This window comes from Hyla sarda, chromosome 5, assembly GCF_029499605.1.
Source record: "Hyla sarda isolate aHylSar1 chromosome 5, aHylSar1.hap1, whole genome shotgun sequence".
Classification (NCBI taxonomy): Eukaryota; Metazoa; Chordata; class Amphibia; order Anura; family Hylidae; genus Hyla; species Hyla sarda.
In genome coordinates this window covers 320,014,817-320,035,293 of record NC_079193.1, presented here as the reverse complement: position 1 = coordinate 320,035,293, position 20,477 = coordinate 320,014,817, and the positions used below count along the sequence as shown (strand labels likewise).

Sequence of the window (20,477 nt, the reverse complement as noted above, 5' to 3'; positions counted from 1 at the left end):
TGCATTATAAGGGTTTGCTCTCACTACAGAGATTTCACTCGGGATTTTCACAAGGAAATTCAGAGCAGATTCTGCTTGCAGTAGCCTTCCATTGATTTCAATGGGACTCTGCTGCTTAGTTCCCTTGTCAGAAATTGCATGGCGGAACTTTCAAGGAAGAATTTGCCAGATTTCTTTTAATGAACATGTTAATTTTTTGGTTCATTTTGTTCATTATTTTCATGTTCAATTTTCTATTAATTTTGGCATTTATTTGTGCATCAATTTCTGCGCAAAATAAGCACCCAGAAACTTTCCTCTGTGTGAACATACCTTAAAAATCCACTAGAAAAAAGATGTACAAAAAAAAGGGGGAAAAAATGTAGGGAGTAAGGGCAGCATTTCCACAGGTAAATTCCGCTAAGGCAGATTGGCACCAATTCACACAGATTTGAACCTGTGGAGTTTTTGTGTGTATTACTTAAAAGGATACTCTGGCAATTTTTTTCTATTAACAGTTCGCTCATGAAGAGGGTAACTTAAAAAGAAATACCCTTTTACTTTCCTCGCTCTTGCGCTGCTGGAATCATAGACCTCTTGTTTCCACTGTCCTGCGCTTCTAGGTTTGTTGAGGTCACATGGTCATTTATCCACTTGACAGCTGAGGTGGAACATCGATGCAACTGCTTAACCCCTTAAGGACCTTTTTTGCTCCTTGCCTTTAAAAAATCATAACTCTTTCAATTTTGCACCTAAAAATCCATATCATGGCTTATTTTTTGCAACACCAATTCTACTTTGTAATGACGTCAGTCATTTTGCCCAAAAATCTACGGTGAAACGGAAAAAAAATAATTGTGCGACAAAATTGAAAAAAAGACGCCGTTTTGTAACTTTTGGGGGCTTCCGTTTCTACGTAGTACATTTTTCGGTAAAAATGACACCTTATCTTTATTCTGTAGGTCCATACGATTAAAATGATACCCTACTTATATAGGTTTGATTTTGTCGGACTTCTGGAAAAAATCATAACTACATGCAGGAAAATTAATACGTTTAAAATTGTCATTTCTGACCCCTATAACTTTTTTATTTTTCTGTGTATGGGGCGGTATGAGAGCTCATTTTTTGCACCGTGATCTGAAGTTTTTAACGGTACCATTTTTGCATTGATAGGACTTATTGATCGCTTTTTATTCATTTTTAAATGATATAAAAAGTGACCAAAAATGCACTATTTTGGACTTTGGAATTTTTTTGCGCGCACGCCATTGACTGTTTAATTAATGATATATTTTTATAATTCGGACATTTCCGCATGCGGTGATACCATATATGTTTATTTTTATTTTTATTTACACTGTGTTTTTTTTTTATTGGAAAGGGGGGTGATTCAAACTTTTAATAGGGGAGGAGTTAAATGATCTTTATGAATTTTTTTTTCACTTTTTTTTTGCAGTGTTATAGGTCCCATAGGAAACCAGTGATCGACGATTCTGCCACATGACTGCTCATGCCTGGATCTCAGGCACTGAGCAGTCATTCGGCGATCGGACAGCGAGGAGGCAGTCCTCCCGCTGTCCTGTAAGCTGTTCGGGATGCCGTGATTTCGCCGCGGCTATCCCGAATAGCCCACTGAGCTAGCCGGCAACTTTCGCTTTTAGCCGCGCAGCTCAGCTCTGAGCGCGCGGCTAAAGGGTTAATAGCGCGCGGTGCCGCGATCGGCGCTGCGCGCTATTAGAGGCGGGTCCCGGCGTCACTATGACGCCGGGCCCGCCGTGATATGTGTAACCCCGCGTTATATCGGGAGATCATGACCAAGGACGTACCGGTACGTCCTTGGTCCTTAAGGGGTTAACTGGAGTTGTGTGATTTTGGCGCAGATTGCTAAAAGAAAATATTTGCCAGAGTACCCTTTTAATAAAAAATAAATAAATAAACATGGAAAATGTATTATTTTAGTTTTTTGTTCCACCGAATTGCACAGTGTTTGGCTGTTGGCTGGCCCTACTTTACAATTTAACACCTTAAGGACCAATACAAGTAAACCTCTGTGTTTTGGCGCGTTGTTTAAAAACTTATAAACAAAAGACGCCTCATTTACGTCTCCCTTCTTCTTCTCAACTTCTCATATCTTATTGCAAACCATATCTTCCTGTATCTTCCCCGACTTTGGCCAGTTGGGTAAAAAATGCTATGTCCTTAGCAGGTATAGACATCTCCATGTTTGGTGCACATTCTACTAGGGGTGCAATGTCAACTAAAGTTTTACAATCAGGTGGATCTCTTTCTCACATCCTCAGTGCCGCGAATTGGTCTTCGGAATTAACCTTCCACTATATTTACTTTAGACCAGAATCCCATGTATCTATGATCCTTCTTTGAATATATTATTTATTATATTATTATTATCGTACATTTCAAATTTTAGCTTTGAAAATGCATAATATGAGGGATTTTCCTAGCCTTGGTGCTGGAAAATATAGATTTTTATTAAAGACAAGAGGCGATTATTATCCCACCCTTATAATCCAGGCCTATTCTTATCTATTTCAGTTTAATCTTTGGACAATTTGACTTCCATTCAGCTCCTTAAAGAGTTCCAGTTGGATTAGCTACGTTTGTGTTGCAGATTTATCGAGTTTTACAGTTTGCATCAAGAAAGAGGAAGCTATAGTGATGTGCAACAGTTATATAGGCTATAATGTATCTAGAAAGGATGTTGCTGGCACTACCGTCTGGTCCCCGTCTTGTCTGGAATCAGCAAGTCCACGGGTGATTGCTCCGAAGGTCCGGGCGGTGCTCAAAGCAGACTAGCAGCAGCAGAGGTAATCACACAGGTGTGAGAATGAACGTCTGCGGCACACGTCATGGATCCAACACAACTTTATTGTCAGCTTATGCAGAGCACAGGCAGCTCTGCATAAGCTGACAATAAAGCTGTGTTGGATCCATGACGTGTGCCGCAGACGTTCATTCTCACACTTGTGTTATATAGACTATGCTGCATGTTGATTGGACACTATTCTTAACCTTCATTGGCATACCGTACATTTTTTCTATTTTTCTGTTACATGATTGGTTGCTCCTGGAGTAGTAAAAAGAAAGTTTAAAGCATAATAATCAGTTCTTGTCTTTAATAAAATCTATATTTTCCAGCACCAAAGACAAGGAAAATCCCAAATTACAGTAGAGCCCACATTGTTCAAGAAGGACCTTGAACCTGTCTGTGTCCAGGACATAATGTTCAATCCTTCATGTAGCCATTCATTCGGTTTATATTGACACTACGGAACCACACAAGTTAAAATTCCTTCATACACTTGCTTTAAATAAATAACAAAAAAGTGTTTTTATTTCTTAACTTATTAGTCGTGTTGTTAAAGGCAATAGGATGGGTCTAGGGCTCTGCTATCTGTCAGCTCTGTACAGTGAACATGTTACACAGAAGGTCAGATATCCTAATCTCCTCGCAGCAGAACAGCACCGTATCTCATGATAGTGACATGTGTATAGTTCACTGACCTGAGGAATAAGTCACACATTATATATGTGCCCCTGCAACACAGCAAAGACACAGAGATACATATATATGTATACATACATGCCATTGAAGTCTATGGGCTTCCACCCACCACACCACTCAAACTAATGCTTGAGGGAATTGTGGTCAGCAAAGACACATTCTTTTTTCAGCTTTTGTGTTTGTCCTAAGTTCAGCAAGCACCAGACTTGCCCAATTGTCCTCTGGCCATAGATGTGAACACTTTTTATATTTTTTTTGCATTATTGTATGTTGTATTGTTCTGTGACCAAGAACCTTTAGTGGTTAGAAGATGCAGTAATGACCTGGTAATGACCATTAATAGGTTAGTTTTACCCCCATAAACATATTTCATCTCATAACATAAGGAGAACTCCCTCAATTGGGTATCTCATGGTCCCTTTAGTTTACAAGTAGCACAGACAGCGTGAAACATCAGACCTGGATACATTGGAACCGATGATATCTGTAACTAACACACATGTAAACTGGAACGCATAAAATGCCTTTCTAGATTTGGTACAGGACAGCTTCTAAGGAGAGATACCTGGGCACTGGTGCAGGTACATAGAAAACAGTCCACAGTTCAGAAAAGCGCTTCCCTTTCTGATAAAGTCTCATCTGCAATGGTGATGCTCACTTACAAAAGGGCTTACAGTCCAATCACAATATATCTGTTACGCCGAGCGCTCCGGGTCCCCGCTCCTCCCCGGAGCGCTCGCTACACTCCTCTCACTGCAGCGCTCCGGTCGGTTCCACGGACCCGGGGCGCTGCGATACCGCCTCTGGCCGGGATGCGATTCGCGATGCGGGTAGCGCCCGCTCGCGATGCGCACCCCGGCTCCCGTACCTGACTCGCTCTCCGTCAGTTCTGTCCCGGCGCGCGCGGCCCCGCTCCCTAGGGCGCGCGCGCGCCGGGTCTTTGCGATTTAAAGGGCCACTGCGCCGCTGATTGGCGCAGTGGTTCCAATTAGTGTTTACACCTGTGCACTTCCCTATATCACCTCACTTCCCCTTCACTCCCTCGCCGGATCTTGTTGCCTTAGTGCCAGTGAAAGCGTTTCCTTGTGTGTTCCTAGCCTGTGTTCCAGACCTCCTGCCGTTGCCCCTGACTACGATCCTTGCTGCCTGCCCCGACCTTCTGCTACGTCCGACCTTGCTTCTGTCTACTCCCTTGTACCGCGCCTATCTTCAGCAGCCAGAGAGGTTGAGCCGTTGCTAGGGGATACGACCTGGTCACTACCGCCGCAGCAAGACCATCCCGCTTTGCGGCGGGCTCTGGTGAAAACCAGTAGTGACTTAGAACCGATCCTCTAGCACGGTCCACGCCAATCCCTCTCTGGCACAGAGGATCCACTACCTGCCAGCCGGCATCGTGACAGTAGATCCGGCCATGGATCCCGCTGAAGTCCCTCTGCCAGTTGTCGCTGACCTCACCACGGTGGTCGCCCAGCAGTCACAACAGATTGCGCAACAAGGCCAACAGCTGTCTCAACTGACTGTTATGCTACAACAGTTACTACCACAGCTCCAGCAACCATCTCCTCCGCCAGCTCCTGTACCTCCTCCGCAGCGAGTGGCCGCTTCTGGACTACGACTATCCTTGCCGGATAAATTTGATGGGGACTCTAAGCTTTGCCGTGGCTTCCTGTCCCAATGTTTATTACACTTGGAGATGATGTCGGACCAGTTCCCCACTGAAAGGTCTAAGGTGGCTTTCGTAGTCAGCCTGCTGTCTGGAAAAGCCCTGGCTTGGGCCACACCGCTCTGGGACCGCAATGACCCCGTCACTGCCTCTGTACACTCCTTCTTCTCGGAGATTCGAAGTGTCTTTGAGGAACCTGCCCGAGCCTCTTCTGCTGAGACTGCCCTGTTGAACCTGGTCCAGGGTAATTCTTCCGTTGGCGAGTATGCCGTACAATTCCGTACTCTTGCTTCTGAGTTATCCTGGAACAATGAGGCCCTCTGCGCGACCTTTAAAAAAGGCCTATCCAGCAACATTAAAGATGTTCTGGCCGCACGAGAAATGCCTGCTAATCTTCATGAACTTATTCACCTAGCCACTCGCATTGACATGCGTTTTTCCGAAAGGCGTCAGGAGCTCCGCCAAGATATGGACTCTGTTCGCACGAGGCGTTTCTTCTCCTCGGCTCCTCTCTCCTCTGGTTCCCTGCAATCTGTTCCTGTGCCTCCCGCCGTGGAGGCTATGCAGGTCGACCGGTCTCACCTGACATCTCAAGAGAGGACACGACGCCGCATGGAGAACCTCTGCCTGTACTGTGCTAGTACCGAACACTTCCTGAGGGATTGTCCTATCCGCCCTCCCCGCCTGGAAAGACGTACCCTGACTCCGCACAAAGGTGAGACAATCCTTGATGTCCACTCTGCTTCTCCACGTCTTACTGTGCCTGTGCGGATGTCTGCCTCTGCCTTCTCCTTCTCTTCTGTGGCCTTCTTGGACTCTGGATCTGCAGGAAATTTTATTTTGGCCTCTCTCGTCAACAGGTTCAACATCCCAGTGACCAGTCTCACCAGACCCCTTTACATCAATTGTATAAACAATGAAAGATTGGACTGTTCCATACGTTTCCGCACGGAGCCCCTTCTAATGAGCATCGGATCTCATCACGAGAGGATTGAACTTTTGGTCCTCCCCAATTGCACCTCGGAAATTCTCCTTGGACTTCCCTGGCTTCAACTTCATTCCCCAACCCTGGATTGGTCCACTGGGGAGATCAAGAGTTGGGGGCCCTCTTGTTCCAAGGACTGTCTAAAACCGGTTCCCAGTAACCCTTGCCGTAACTCTGTGCTTCCTCCAGTAACCGGTCTCCCTAAGGCCTATATGGACTTCGCGGATGTTTTCTGCAAAAAACAAGCGGAGACTCTTCCTCCTCACAGGCCTTATGATTGTCCTATCGACCTCCTCCCGGGCACTACTCCACCCCGGGGCAGAATTTATCCTCTCTCTGCCCCAGAGACTCTTGCCATGTCTGAATACGTCCAGGAGAATCTAAAAAAGGGCTTTATCCGTAAATCCTCCTCTCCTGCCGGAGCCGGATTTTTCTTTGTGTCCAAAAAAGATGGCTCTCTACGTCCTTGCATTGACTACCGCGGACTTAATAAAATCACGGTTAAGAACCGCTACCCCTTACCCCTCATCTCTGAACTCTTTGATCGCCTCCAAGGTGCCCACATCTTTACTAAATTGGACTTAAGAGGCGCCTATAACCTCATCCGCATCAGAGAGGGGGATGAGTGGAAAACAGCATTTAACACCAGAGATGGACACTTTGAGTATCTGGTCATGCCCTTTGGCCTGTGCAACGCCCCTGCTGTCTTCCAGGACTTTGTTAATGAAATTTTTCGTGATCTGTTATACTCCTGTGTTGTTGTATATCTTGATGATATCCTAATTTTTTCGGCCAATCTAGAAGAACACCGCCAGCATGTCCGTATGGTTCTTCAGAGACTTCGTGACAATCAACTCTATGCTAAAATTGAGAAATGTCTGTTTGAACGCCAATCTCTTCCTTTTCTAGGATACTTGGTCTCTGGCCAGGGACTACAAATGGATCCAGATAAACTCTCTGCCGTCTTAGATTGGCCACGCCCCTCCGGACTCCGTGCCATCCAACGTTTTTTGGGGTTCGCCAATTATTACAGGCAATTTATTCCACATTTTTCTACCATTGTGGCTCCTATTGTGGCTTTAACCAAAAAAAATGCCGATCCCAAGTCTTGGCCTCCTCAAGCGGAAGACGCCTTTAAACGACTCAAGTCTGCCTTCTCTTCGGCTCCCGTGCTCTCCAGACCTGACCCATCTAAACCCTTCCTATTGGAGGTTGATGCCTCCTCAGTGGGAGCTGGAGCTGTCCTTCTACAAAAAACTCTTCCGGGCATGCTGTTACTTGTGGGTTTTTTTCTAGGACCTTCTCTCCGGCGGAGAGGAACTACTCCATCGGGGATCGAGAGCTTCTAGCCATTAAATTAGCACTTGAGGAGTGGAGGCATCTGCTGGAGGGATCAAGATTTCCAGTTATTATTTACACCGATCACAAGAACCTCTCATACCTCGAGTCTGCCCAACGGCTGAATCCTCGTCAGGCCAGGTGGTCTCTGTTCTTTGCCCGATTTAATTTTGAAATTCACTTTCGGCCTGCTGATAAGAACATTAGGGCCGATGCTCTCTCTCGTTCCTCAGATGCTTCTGAAATTGAACTCTCTCCTCAACACATCATTCCTCCTGACTGCCTGATTTCCACTTCTCCAGCCTCCATCAGGCAAGCTCCTCCAGGAAGGACCTTTGTTTCTCCACGCCAACGCCTCGGAATCCTCAAATGGGGTCACTCCTCCCATCTCGCAGGTCATGCGGGCATCAAGAAATCTGTGCAACTCATCTCTCGCTTCTATTGGTGGCCGACTCTAGAGACTGATGTGGTGGACTTTGTGCGAGCCTGCACTATCTGTGCCCGGGATAAGACTCCTCGCCAGAAGCCCGCTGGTTTTCTTCTTCCTCTGCCTGTTCCCGAACAACCTTGGTCTCTGATTGGTATGGATTTTATTACTGACTTACCCCCATCCCATGGCAACACTGTTATTTGGGTGGTCGTTGATCGATTCTCCAAAATGGCACATTTCATCCCTCTTCCTGGTCTTCCTTCAGCGCCTCAGTTGGCTAAACAATTTTTTGTACACATTTTTCGTCTTCACGGGTTGCCTACGCAGATCGTCTCGGATAGAGGCGTCCAATTTGTGTCTAAATTCTGGAGGGCTCTCTGTAAACAACTCAAGATTAAATTAAATTTTTCTTCTGCATACCATCCTCAATCCAATGGACAAGTAGAAAGAATTAACCAGATCTTGGGTGACTATTTACGACATTTTGTTTCCTCCCGCCAGGATGACTGGGCAGATCTTCTACCTTGGGCCGAATTCTCGTATAATTTCAGAATCTCTGAATCTTCCTCCAAATCCCCGTTTTTCGTGGTGTACGGCCGTCACCCTCTTCCCCCCCTCCCTACCCCCTTGCCCTCTGGTCTGCCCGCTGTGGATGAAATTTCTCGTGATCTTTCCATCATATGGAGAGAGACCCAAAATTCCCTCTTACAGGCTTCTTCACGCATGAAGAGATTCGCGGATAAGAAAAGAAGAGCTCCTCCCATTTTTTCCCCTGGAGACAAGGTATGGCTCTCCGCCAAATATGTCCGCTTCCGTGTCCCTAGCTATAAGTTGGGACCACGCTATCTTGGTCCTTTCAAGATTTTGCGCCAGATTAATCCTGTCTCTTACAAACTTCTTCTTCCTCCTTCTCTTCGTATTCCTAATGCCTTTCATGTTTCTCTTCTTAAACCACTTATCATTAACCGTTTCTCTCCCAAATCTGTTCCCCCCACTCCTGTCTCCGGCTCCTCGGACATCTTCTCCGTCAGAGAAATTTTAGCATCTAAAAAGGTCAGAGGGAAAACCTTCTTTTTAGTGGATTGGGAGGGTTGTGGTCCAGAGGAGAGGTCCTGGGAACCTGAGGACAATATCCTGGACAAAAGTCTGGTCCTCAGGTTCTCAGGCTCCAAGAAGAGGGGGAGACCCAAGGGGGGGGGTACTGTTACGCCGAGCGCTCCGGGTCCCCGCTCCTCCCCGGAGCGCTCGCTACACTCCTCTCACTGCAGCGCTCCGGTCGGTTCCACGGACCCGGGGCGCTGCGATACCGCCTCTGGCCGGGATGCGATTCGCGATGCGGGTAGCGCCCGCTCGCGATGCGCACCCCGGCTCCCGTACCTGACTCGCTCTCCGTCAGTTCTGTCCCGGCGCGCGCGGCCCCGCTCCCTAGGGCGCGCGCGCGCCGGGTCTTTGCGATTTAAAGGGCCACTGCGCCGCTGATTGGCGCAGTGGTTCCAATTAGTGTTTACACCTGTGCACTTCCCTATATCACCTCACTTCCCCTTCACTCCCTCGCCGGATCTTGTTGCCTTAGTGCCAGTGAAAGCGTTTCCTTGTGTGTTCCTAGCCTGTGTTCCAGACCTCCTGCCGTTGCCCCTGACTACGATCCTTGCTGCCTGCCCCGACCTTCTGCTACGTCCGACCTTGCTTCTGTCTACTCCCTTGTACCGCGCCTATCTTCAGCAGCCAGAGAGGTTGAGCCGTTGCTAGGGGATACGACCTGGTCACTACCGCCGCAGCAAGACCATCCCGCTTTGCGGCGGGCTCTGGTGAAAACCAGTAGTGACTTAGAACCGATCCTCTAGCACGGTCCACGCCAATCCCTCTCTGGCACAGAGGATCCACTACCTGCCAGCCGGCATCGTGACAATATCTAAGAAGAAGAGAATATTAAGGGCACTCACCAGGCTTAAACTGGCCTGCAGGCCAGTTGAAGCGCTGCGGTGCAAAACGACACCATTGCCTAAGGAATTATCCCCGCTGTTTGTATGTCTGTCCCGTCCATTTAATGCACTTTACACTATTTGTTGCTGTTTTCCATGAATAAAGAATGCTGAACTGAAGCACGTGAAGCCTGGTGAATGCCCTTAATATTCTCTTCTTCTTGGATATATTGAAATTTGGTACAGGACTGCGGATACAGAGTCCTACATATGCACCGTTAAGACGGTTAAGGAATGCATACACTATTAAGAATGTGCACATTCTGAGTGTAGTTTTTGTAGAAACAGTGCTTTGAAATTTTAAGTCTATTTTGGTGCATAGGTGGTGTAGTTAAAAGGGTTGTTTACTTTTATTGCATATGGTGCTATTAGGGGGTCCCAGCACAATTTAGCAGGTATTCCCATTAGGACCGCTCACAAGTATCTCATCATAAACAAACAACAATGGTTGACTATAACCAATTGAATATTTTTAGCTATGCATTATTTAAAGCTTACCATTGTGGTCGGCATACCCCCAGTTGTTCATTCTTCTTCTTCTTGGGTAACTGCACAAAGTTTCGTTGGAGCGGGATAAAGTCTAGCAGTGCACTTCAATCACTTGATCCTATTTGCTTAGCTGAATTCCTCACTGGAGAGATCAGAGATGTCTGCAAGTAACACTTGCTCCTCTTGCAGGCAGGACCTCTTCTCAGCAGGCTGGTTAGAAGTGACTTTAGTAACTCACAGCAATGTCTTATACATGTCAGTGTGCTGGATCCAGCCCACTGCTTTTAGTGTATGTCAATCCAGTGAGTCTACAAAGATAAGGACCGGGAAGTGGTTTCAGTAGAAGAATGAAGTCATTACAGTTCAATACTAGAACTTGGCTTTTATAACCCTGCACACCTTAATTTCCAGAGAGAAAGAGAGATTTTTCAAAAGGATCCACATGATTCTTATAGTACATTAAAGGGGTTATGGCCTGGTGGGGTGTAAAATAATAAAACCTATACTCACCTTGTCATGTCCAGCACTGGCACTCCAGCTCACCCCGTGCTCTCTATCTACTTCCCCTGTTGATGTGCTCTCCCAGCTCTGCTGATGATGTTCTGAACACACTGCAGACAATCACTGAGGCTTTAGTGGGTTTGGAATCATAAATGTATGGTGAGCCACGGGGTGTGAGTGTAAGGGGCAGATGGTGTTGCTCAGGGGTAGTTTGTATTAACCCCTTCATGTTAGTGCTGCCAGGGCATGGTTTGCCTATGTAACCACCCGAAGGTAGAACCGCTAGTCCTAGGTTAGCCAGAGGCAATTAATAGTCCAAGGCCAGATTAAGGTTAACGGTAACTTTTACTGAGGTTAGACAGGTGTTACAGTCTATACGGTTCAGCCAGGATCCCAGAGAGGTGACCAGTAACACAGGGGACCTTGCAGCTTGCTGGGATTTGCAGTGACTGGAGAGACTATAGGTGCAGGCCACGCTGACCACGATTGACTTGACTTGACTGAAGATGATGACAGCAGATAAATATGACTTAATTTACGGACTTGTGGCTGTAATTTAGGCTTGAGGCCTCCAGATTTGCTGGACACTGGCTCTGAGACATCTGGACTGGACTTGACTTCAGCAGAAAGTGAAAAACAAGGGGGGCTGAGCAAGGAGCCCATAGACCAACTGCCGGTCACCTGGTGCTCTCTGGGTAACAAACACATGACTTAAACATGTGATAACATTATCATGTGACTAACAATCACGTGACCCACTTCAAAGGTCCTTTGCACTTAATATACAACCTATGCACATTATGGAGGAACACTGCAGGTGAGCCCTGAGGACGTACAGGGACTCAACCAGACAGGACTGTAGGAGCATATCCCGTACTGTGACATCACAAATGTAATCTTATTCAATATATCAGAATTGCTTATAAACCTTAAAGAGTACCTGTCATTATGTAAATCTTTTCATATGTCCTAGTAATATGTCCTAGTTTGATATGTCCTAAGTTTTGATACAGGGGTCTGAGTGTTCAGTCCTTTGCTGATCAGGAGAACGCTCAGACCCCGCCGACCAAAACTTTTGACATGTCTTTAGGTACCTGTGTTTCAGTTGCAATTTATCAGGGGTTGTTATGTGGCTGAAAGATAGCCTCTCCACCTGCATAAATCTGTATGTAGATGTACTGTAAGCTAAGCTACAAAACTGTCTTGTACATAGCATTGCATTAATAGCAGACACTGAGGTATTTCATAGTGTTAGGGTTAAAGATTTGCATATGCCTTGTATCACATAAATCATGCATTGGTCACATGATTCTTATCCAGTTTCCATACAGAAACTTCTGGAAGGCTGTAGGAAGAGTCCCTAGTCCAACCTTCTATCCCTTGAGGCGTGGATCCAAACCAGTTAGTATAGTCTGGCTTGGACCAGCAAAGTGTGTGCATCTCCAGCTCTGCTCCTGCTTGGTAGCTCAATCCAAACTAGTCTAGGTCTGGCTTTTGCATCTTCTAGCTCTTTTCCTGATAGGGATACATACACCTAGGCCAAAATGTTACTCCTAGGTTTAATCCTGTCCTTTAACCTGTTCAGGATAAAGCCTGCTACAAGTCACTGTTCTGTTTCAGTTGCCAATTCACTCATCTGTGACAGTACTGGGCTGCATGTACGGGGGTTTGCCCAAAAAGCTTGTCTTCAGTCTACACTATGAAGGCAAATTCTTCAGCTCCAAGTAGGAGTATTTTCTTAGTCAGAGAAGAACGCTGAACAAGGGTCCCCCTGCATACACTAAACTCTGCTGTGACCTACGGTCAGAGTGAGGGTTGTGAGGCTTATGCAAGAATTTTACCTGGGAGAGTCTAAGCAAAAGTTGCTTGCGGTTGTATTGTATGCCAGCCTCTATGCGTAATGAAGTGATTACATACTTATTATCTTATGTGACTACAGTCCCTTTAAAGGGATTCTGTCATCAGTAACACCCCCACTAACCTGTTGGTAGAGGCTTGTAGTGTGGGTGACTCTGATAAAAAAGATATCAATATTTGCTCTGTGCCGTCTTTCTTGGGTAACCCCCTCTCTTCTGGATGTATTAATGACCCTGTTTGGTGCACAGTGACAGTGACGTAACACCTCCTTGCCTCTGCTGCAGTATGGAGCTCCTGCCTTCAGCATAACTCCTCTTCTTTGCATGTGCAGAAGCTGCCGCTACAGGTGTTATGCTACAGACTAATGAGTGGGCAAAGGGGAGATACAGTTCATTGAGGGAACCATACATGCCAACATGTACTATCACATACTGAAGTAGAGCATGATCCCCTCCCTTCGGAGACTGGGCCACAGGGCAACCACAAACACACCTACAAGACTATCACTGCCTTGCATAAGAAGCTGAGGGTAAAGGTGATGGACTGGCCAAGCATGTCTCCAGACCTAAACCTTATTGAGTATCTGTGGGACATCCTCAAATGGAAGTTGGAAAAAGTGCAAGATCTCTAACATCCACCAGCTCCATGATGTCATCATGGAGGAGTAGAAGAAGACTCCAGTGGCGACCTGTGAATCTCTGCTGAACTCTATGCCCAAGAGGCTTAAGGCACTGCTGGAATATAATGGTGGACACACAAAATATTGACACTTTAGGCCCAATTTGGACATTTCCATTTACAGTTGTACTCACAAGGTTATTTTGAGGGGACAGTTACATTAAACACTGTTTTACAGGCTACTTTGTAGCAAAGTCATGGCCAGACTGGCCCAGTAGGCCGCGCTGTCCAGTGGGCCGGGCCATCTCCCCCATTAGGCTTCTACTAGGACATAGCAGATTGGGGAACCAATACATTTAACAGCTTTTGGCATTTTGAACTGGTATCTTCCAATTGATGCTGTGACTTGGACTTGCTTTATGATGCACACACACACACGCACACACACACATATATATATAATTTCATTATATACCCAATTATACCCAACTATGACTAACATTTGGCTCCTTCCCTGTCATGGCCTTCACCCATGGCCAAAGTAGGCTGCTTAATCTAAAATGCCCGGGCCTATTTTTTACCCAGTCCGGCCCTGAGCAGAGTGTAATTTCTTTAATCTATAAAATGAAAATATTTACAAAAGTGTGAGGAGTGGACTTACTTTTGGCAGATACTGTAAAGGTTATACCAAGAACCAATACAAAGCCTCGATTTGTTTAAGAGACTGTTTCCATGTTTCGTTCTCTCTGAGTTACAGGGTCTATTATGCCAGTAGGCCCTCGTTCTCCTCCATCGAATCTCCTCTATGTTCTCCAGGGAGATTTATTACAGCAGGTGAATTTCAGCTGTCAGAATTTGTGTGCCACCATATCCATTGTCGGAGAATATAGTTTGTACCATAAATAAACTTACTCCACAAAACTGGTTTATCTGCATTTTTCAGTGAAAGTATATTTATTAATTCCCCTAGTCTGAGTGAATACATAACCCCCCTCTGAACCATCACCAATTTCATACACAGTAGAATTTTTTCCCCTCCTTATACCTTCTAGAGTCATGTGAATGCAGGATGGTTGAAAATCCTGAAACTATGGAGGGGTGATGGATTAAACTAAAATAAGTCATACAACGAGAGCTTTCAGATACTACCATGTGACTTCTCGTGTACGAATGAGTAGTTCACATTAAGCACATTCATTAGGTTTACTGCCTTTGCTTCTGAAAATATTTTTATAAATGCCGGCGGATTACTATAGGCCTAACTGAAGGAATTGCTATTCTACTATTCTGACCTATTCTCTTTTATTTGAAGGAGTTTTCCAGCAATAGTCTATTATTACAAATAAATCACACATGTAAGTAAAATGTGGTTGGTGAGGTCTGCTACTCCCATAGAACAAAAGGATCCAGTGACCTGGAGGAGATTTATTAAAGGGGTACTCCGTTACCTTGCTGTCGGAGCTCCACTTTCCAGCGTCCTGAAGTTATTGTTCCGAACAATGTGTGTGCGGGCTTCCGTGTTCAGAGCCGCCCCTCGTGACGTCACGCCCGCCCCCTCGTGACAGCAGTCGTGCCCCCTTCCCATAGACTTTCGTTGAGGGGGCGGGCGTGATGTCACGAGGTGCGGCCCTGAACACGGAAGCCCGCACACACATCGTTCGGAACAAGGACTTCCGGATGCTGGAAAGCGGAGCTCCGACAGCAAGGTAATGGAGTACCCCTTTAAAACCTGTGCAAAGGAAAAGTTGCCCAGTTGCCCATAGCAACCAATCAGATCACTTCTTTAATTTTGCAGAGGCCTTGTTAAAATGAAAAAAGCTAAGTGATTGGTTGCTATGGGCAACTTTTCCTCTGGACAGGTTTTGATAAATCTCCCCCCTTGTTCTCAGAATAAAGGTAACCCTATCTACTACATAGAATAACTGTCTACTGAAGGGAATGGCAATTCTGACAACCTCTGATAAAAGGGGTAATATTAAAGGATTTGTAAAAAAAAAAATTGTTAAACAAGCTTAACCCTTCTAGTACTTATTAGCTGCTGAATACTACAGAGGAAGTTGAGTAGTTATTTTCGGTCTGACCACAGTGCTCTCTGCTGACACCTCTGTCCATGTCAGGAACTGTCCAGAGCAGGAGCAAATCCCCATAGCAAACCTCTCCTGCTCTAGACAGTTCCTAGCATGGACAGAGGTGTCAGCAGAGAGCACTGTGGTCAGACTGAAAATAACTACTCAACTTCAACAGCTGATAAGTACTGAAAGGGTTAAGATTTTTAAATAGAAGTAATTACAAATCTGTTTTACTTTCTGGCACAAGTTGATTTTAAAAACATTGTTTTACACCGGAGTACCCCTTTAACTGTTGAGGTGTATGTACAGCTTTGTACCTTGTACAGTGGTGACTGTTGCACTTCAAGCATTTTTTCCTTTGCATATAAGGAAAAAAGTACAAATAGCTCAGGAACAGCTAAATTGATTATTACCAGGCAAACTGCATTTTAAACAGCATCACCGCATTATTAAGATGTGTATTCAGGTTAGTGTGGATGCTGCTGCTGTCAGTTTCCCTTTAAACCTAAGCAACAAATAAGTAAAAACAACAATAAAGATTTCAAAGGTACATTAATACTATATATATATACAGTGACCCCCCGACCTACGATGGCCCCGACATACGATCATTTCAACATACAATGGCCTCTCAGAGGCCATCGCATGTTGAAGGCAGCATCAACATACAATGCTTTCGTATGTTGGGGCAATTGCAGAAACGGCTATCTGGCAGCGCAGACTGTCGTCCCGTCATCCAATAGGAGCGGCGTACATAACGACTTGATGGCGGCAACGGAGAGCGTGGATGTCGGGAAAGAAGAGGCCTTACCAGAGCGTCGGGGACACCCTGGGGATGCGGCAACAGCGATGGAAGGCGACATCCAGGGCAGCGGTGACGAGCGGTGACGGTACGGAACGGCGGGGACACATGAGTATAACCTCCAATACCAGTGGTCTTCAACCTGTGGACCTCCAGATGTTGCAAAACTACAACTCCCAGCATGCCCGGACAGCCGTTGGCTATACTTTACATTGCACGGATCCCTCAACATACGATGGTTTCAACAAATGATGGTCCATTTGGAACGGATTACCATCATATGTTGAGGGACCACTGTATCAGCGGCGTAGCGTGGGTTGTCAGCACCCAGGGCAAGGCAAGTAATTTGCGCCCCCTAACCCGTGGATTTTAGCACTCGAGTCTCTTCCACTAGATTAGTTAAAGAAACCCTTACCCCCTACGCACATGTATTGTTTGTTATGAAAATACTGATAAATAAATGAAAGGTTGCTAGACCCACTGGCTTACATCAACTTATGTTGAGCTGGAGCAGCTACATATGGATGGAAATCTGTCTCGTCACTGTTGAACCAACCAAACTTCAATCCATCTGGTCAGCTCAACATACCAGTCTTGACCTGCAGACCGGGAACATCCCAAAGAAATTTCAGTTTTGGAGATGCTCTGCTAGCACTACACAGCCAGCCCACTGAGCCCAGTACTACTCCAGTCAGTCCTGACTCCTGTCACTCGTGACTCCTACCTTTTTTTTTCACCGGCTATCCCGGACCCGATCACAGCAGTCAGCAGGCTAGGTTTTCTCCTCCAGGTCCTCCTAGGTTTTCCTCCTGCAGCGTCTGTCACCACTGGCTCCCTGTCTCCTCTCTGGCCTGTGTCACCTGCCTGCCGCCGCTGCCAGCTTCTTCTTGCTGCTGCCTGGGCTGGTCTGGTGTGCTTCTCTCCCGCGCTCAGCGCTGCGCTGGGCGGCCGCTGCACTGTCCCTCCCCCAGATAGTCCCTCGCTCTCTCTTTGCACCCACCGCACCGCACGCCTGGCACCCTCCCCCCTCTACAGTGGGCGGCGGCTCGGATCGGATTCGCACAGCCAGCACTGCAGAGAGAGTGAGTGGGCCAGGCAGGGGCAGAGAGCTGCGAGTGCGAGCGCGCCCCCCCAGATGTTGCGCCCGGTGCGGATGCCCCCCCTGCACCCCCCACGCTACGCCCCTGCACTGTATATATATATATGTGTGTGTGTGTGTGTGTGTGTTTGAAGACTATAGACCCATTGTTAACCCAAAGTGGAACTTCATTTTAAAGAGTCTGATTTTCTGGCGAGCAATGCTGTTCTCTGACGTCTACAGCACAGTGTGATTATGTCCCATAGAGGCTTTGTTTATGTTTAGAATGAAAGCATTTGCTTCTCATCTTGAAATTCAGATATAGAGACCCTGCTGGCTGAGTATTTATATTAAGCTGGATATTTTGCTTGTACATGGAGGGTGTTGCTGACTCGCAAAACATTTTCAATAAGTACTTGTAATAGGATACTTCAAATAGAATACATACCTACAACGAATGGCATTTGTTTTTTCTCAGAAGTAAGAAGCTAAATATAAGTACAGAGAGTTTGGAGAAATCATTATACTCACCCTTCAGTCAGTGCTGTCAGAGATTCTTTTCTCTTTCAGAAACGAATTAGGGGCCAGCGGCTGGCCCCCCGCGATCCTTTGGATAGGGGATAAAATGTTTTTTGCCCGGAATACCCCTTTAAAGGGGTACTCCGGAGGAAAACTACGTGTTCAAATCAACTGGTGCCAGGAAGTTGTACAGATTACTTCTATTTAAAAATGTTAACCCTTCAAGTGCCTATTAGCTGCTGTATGCTCCAGAGGAAGTTGAGTAGTTCTTTCCAGTCTGACCACAGTGCTCTCTGCTGACACCGCTGTCCATGTCAGGAACTGTCCAGAGCAGGAGAAAATCCCCACAGCAAACCTCTCCTGCTCTGGACAGTTCCTGACATGGACAGAGGTGTCAGCAGAGAGCACTGTGGTCAGACTGGAAAGAACTATACAACTTTGTCTGTAGAATACAGCAGAAAAAAATCCAACATTTTCCCAGTAAAATTCTTAAGTGATTCCACACGGGTCAAAACAGCTGTAACATTTACCTGCAGATTTGCAGCCGCAGCCACTCATTATTTTTTGGATTTGTGATTTATTTACATTCTATGTATAAAAATCCATAGTAAACCTGCAACAAAATCTGCATGTAATGCAATACGTTTTTTGCTGTGTATTTAGACAGATCTGCATGAAGTAATTCTCACATACAGCCCAGCATATGAAGTGAATCATTTCATATATTTAATGGTAAAAACTACATTTATTAGAAGTCACCATTAAAGGAGATATATCATGCCCAAAAACTTATCCCCTATCCACAGCATAGGGCATAAGTTTCAAATCGCGAGGGGTCTGACCGCTGGGACCCCCTGCGATCTCCTGCACGGGGCCCCGTCTTACCCGTTCCCAGAGAGAGCCGGGGGCCCCGTAAAAGAGATTGCAGGGGGTCTCAGCAGTCCGCAGGATAGGGGATACGTTTTTAGGCATGATACTTCTCCTTTATGTAACAAAGGCTGCATAAAAGCACTCAGCATGCCCCCCCCCCCTTCCCCCATATTTACATCAATTTATTCTTTATGGGGGGTATTTATCAACAAATTTATGTGTTTTTTTTTCAGAACTTTGGTGCAATTCTTTGACGCAGTGTCTTTTTGCACCAAAGTTTGATGCATTCTCTCCACTATAATTTAGAACTTTAACGTTCCTGTGTGTGATTTTTTGCTTTGGTCAGTAATTCACCATTTGCGCTAATTGAACTTTGGTGCAATTTTGCATCTTTAGGGGTTTTTATTTGGCGCAATTAGCTGCCAAGAAATGTTGTACACGGAAAACACACATAGCAATGTCAAAAAATGTAAAGGCGTCAAAATACATAAAAAAATGTTTATGTGAAAACAGAGACGCCTCAGGGCTGCGCATTACTATCCTGTGACATGGTTGTCTCGGAGGGACCTCCGTTGAGCCAGCATTGGATATGGCCACACAGGTTCAGGAAAGGTAAGCAACAAAAAAAAAAAAAACACTCAAGTTAAAAATAAAATCCATTTCACATGGTGGCTATAAACCCCACGAAAGAAAACAACTCATGTCACTTGCTGATATACTGCAGGAGGGACTCCGAAATGGCCGCTCTACAGGGTAAACTACGCTGTCTGTGGTGATAAGATCTGTGTAAAAGGTGCTGCGAACAGCCGATTTTGGTGTTTGCACCATAATTACTAACAACGTGCGCCAAATGATAAATTTGGCGCACGTCCGCAAAAACCGAGGTGAAAAAAAAAGTGTAAAAAGAAACTGTCAACAGGCAAAATTGATAAATACCCCCTATATGTATCTGCTCAAGATTTAGAAAACATTTTAGCCAAAGTTCAATTTCCAGAGAATTGGGAGAATAAATATTTAATGATCACCAAATTGATAACTAACATCTAATGTATGTAAGGATTATCCAGCAGATCAATAGGTCTTTACAGTAAACTATACACTCTATATACAGTATACAGAATTGGCATAAACCTGGATTTTAATGGAATTGCTTTCAGGGCTACATGCTCAGTACATAATATAATATATGTATATTTAATAGCAGGGTGACATTTAAGTATCCTGAATATTGAATTTTCTGCTTGTTTCATTATAGTATATGTCTATTATAGTCAATGCAGAAAGGTCTGTTGGAAAGAATGATCCATAACAGCCTGTACTGATTATCTTCCAGTGAAATGGGTATTGTCTGACCATGTCCATAGATGAGGAGAGAAATGACTTATGGTTTGTGCATCTTATTTTTGCATGAAGATCTGACAACTCTGGCTTCAAGGGGTTGAGGAGGTCTGTGGTTTTCTAATATAAAGGCTGGATCTTCATTGTCTGAAGTACGGAGTAAACCACGAAAATGGTTAAGCTGGTGAGAAACAAGAAAATGTATTATACATGAGGGGTATAATTTTATCCTAGAGGTATCCATGGTTCATTGGAAGGGAACCTGTCAGGCCCCCAGGGCCTCACACACTGGGACCAATACCTGACATATCCAATGCCGTTCTTTTCAGCTAACTGTCAGCAACTGCGACTAATTTTACAGTTATAAAGAGTGGGTACAATCACACTCGCCACATCTCCTCCCACCTTACTATTCTCCTGGGCTGGTGTGTAA

General features: G+C 45.5%; 2 protein-coding genes across 3 annotated transcripts in view; both read right to left on the bottom strand.

Annotated features, from left to right (window-relative positions):
* Positions 1 to 11,734, bottom strand: part of CA13 (carbonic anhydrase 13) — a 56,179-nt gene extending 44,445 nt beyond the window's left edge. Inside the window, exons 1-2 of the mRNA XM_056522257.1 lie at positions 10,903 to 11,734; positions 10,402 to 10,700 (exon numbers count right to left, since the gene is read on the bottom strand). Of these exons, the coding sequence (XP_056378232.1) occupies positions 10,402 to 10,432 (31 nt within the window). The 5' untranslated portion in view covers positions 10,433 to 10,700; positions 10,903 to 11,734. The remainder of the gene's footprint in view (positions 1 to 10,401; positions 10,701 to 10,902) is intronic.
* A 6,533-nt stretch (positions 11,735 to 18,267) lies between these two features.
* Positions 18,268 to 20,477, bottom strand: part of LOC130274207 (carbonic anhydrase 13-like) — a 47,982-nt gene continuing 45,772 nt past the window's right edge. For both annotated transcript variants that reach the window (XM_056522259.1, XM_056522258.1), the window contains exon 7: positions 18,268 to 20,225. In XM_056522259.1, coding sequence (XP_056378234.1) covers positions 20,088 to 20,225 — 138 coding nt within the window. In that variant the 3' untranslated portion in view covers positions 18,268 to 20,087. The remainder of the gene's footprint in view (positions 20,226 to 20,477) is intronic.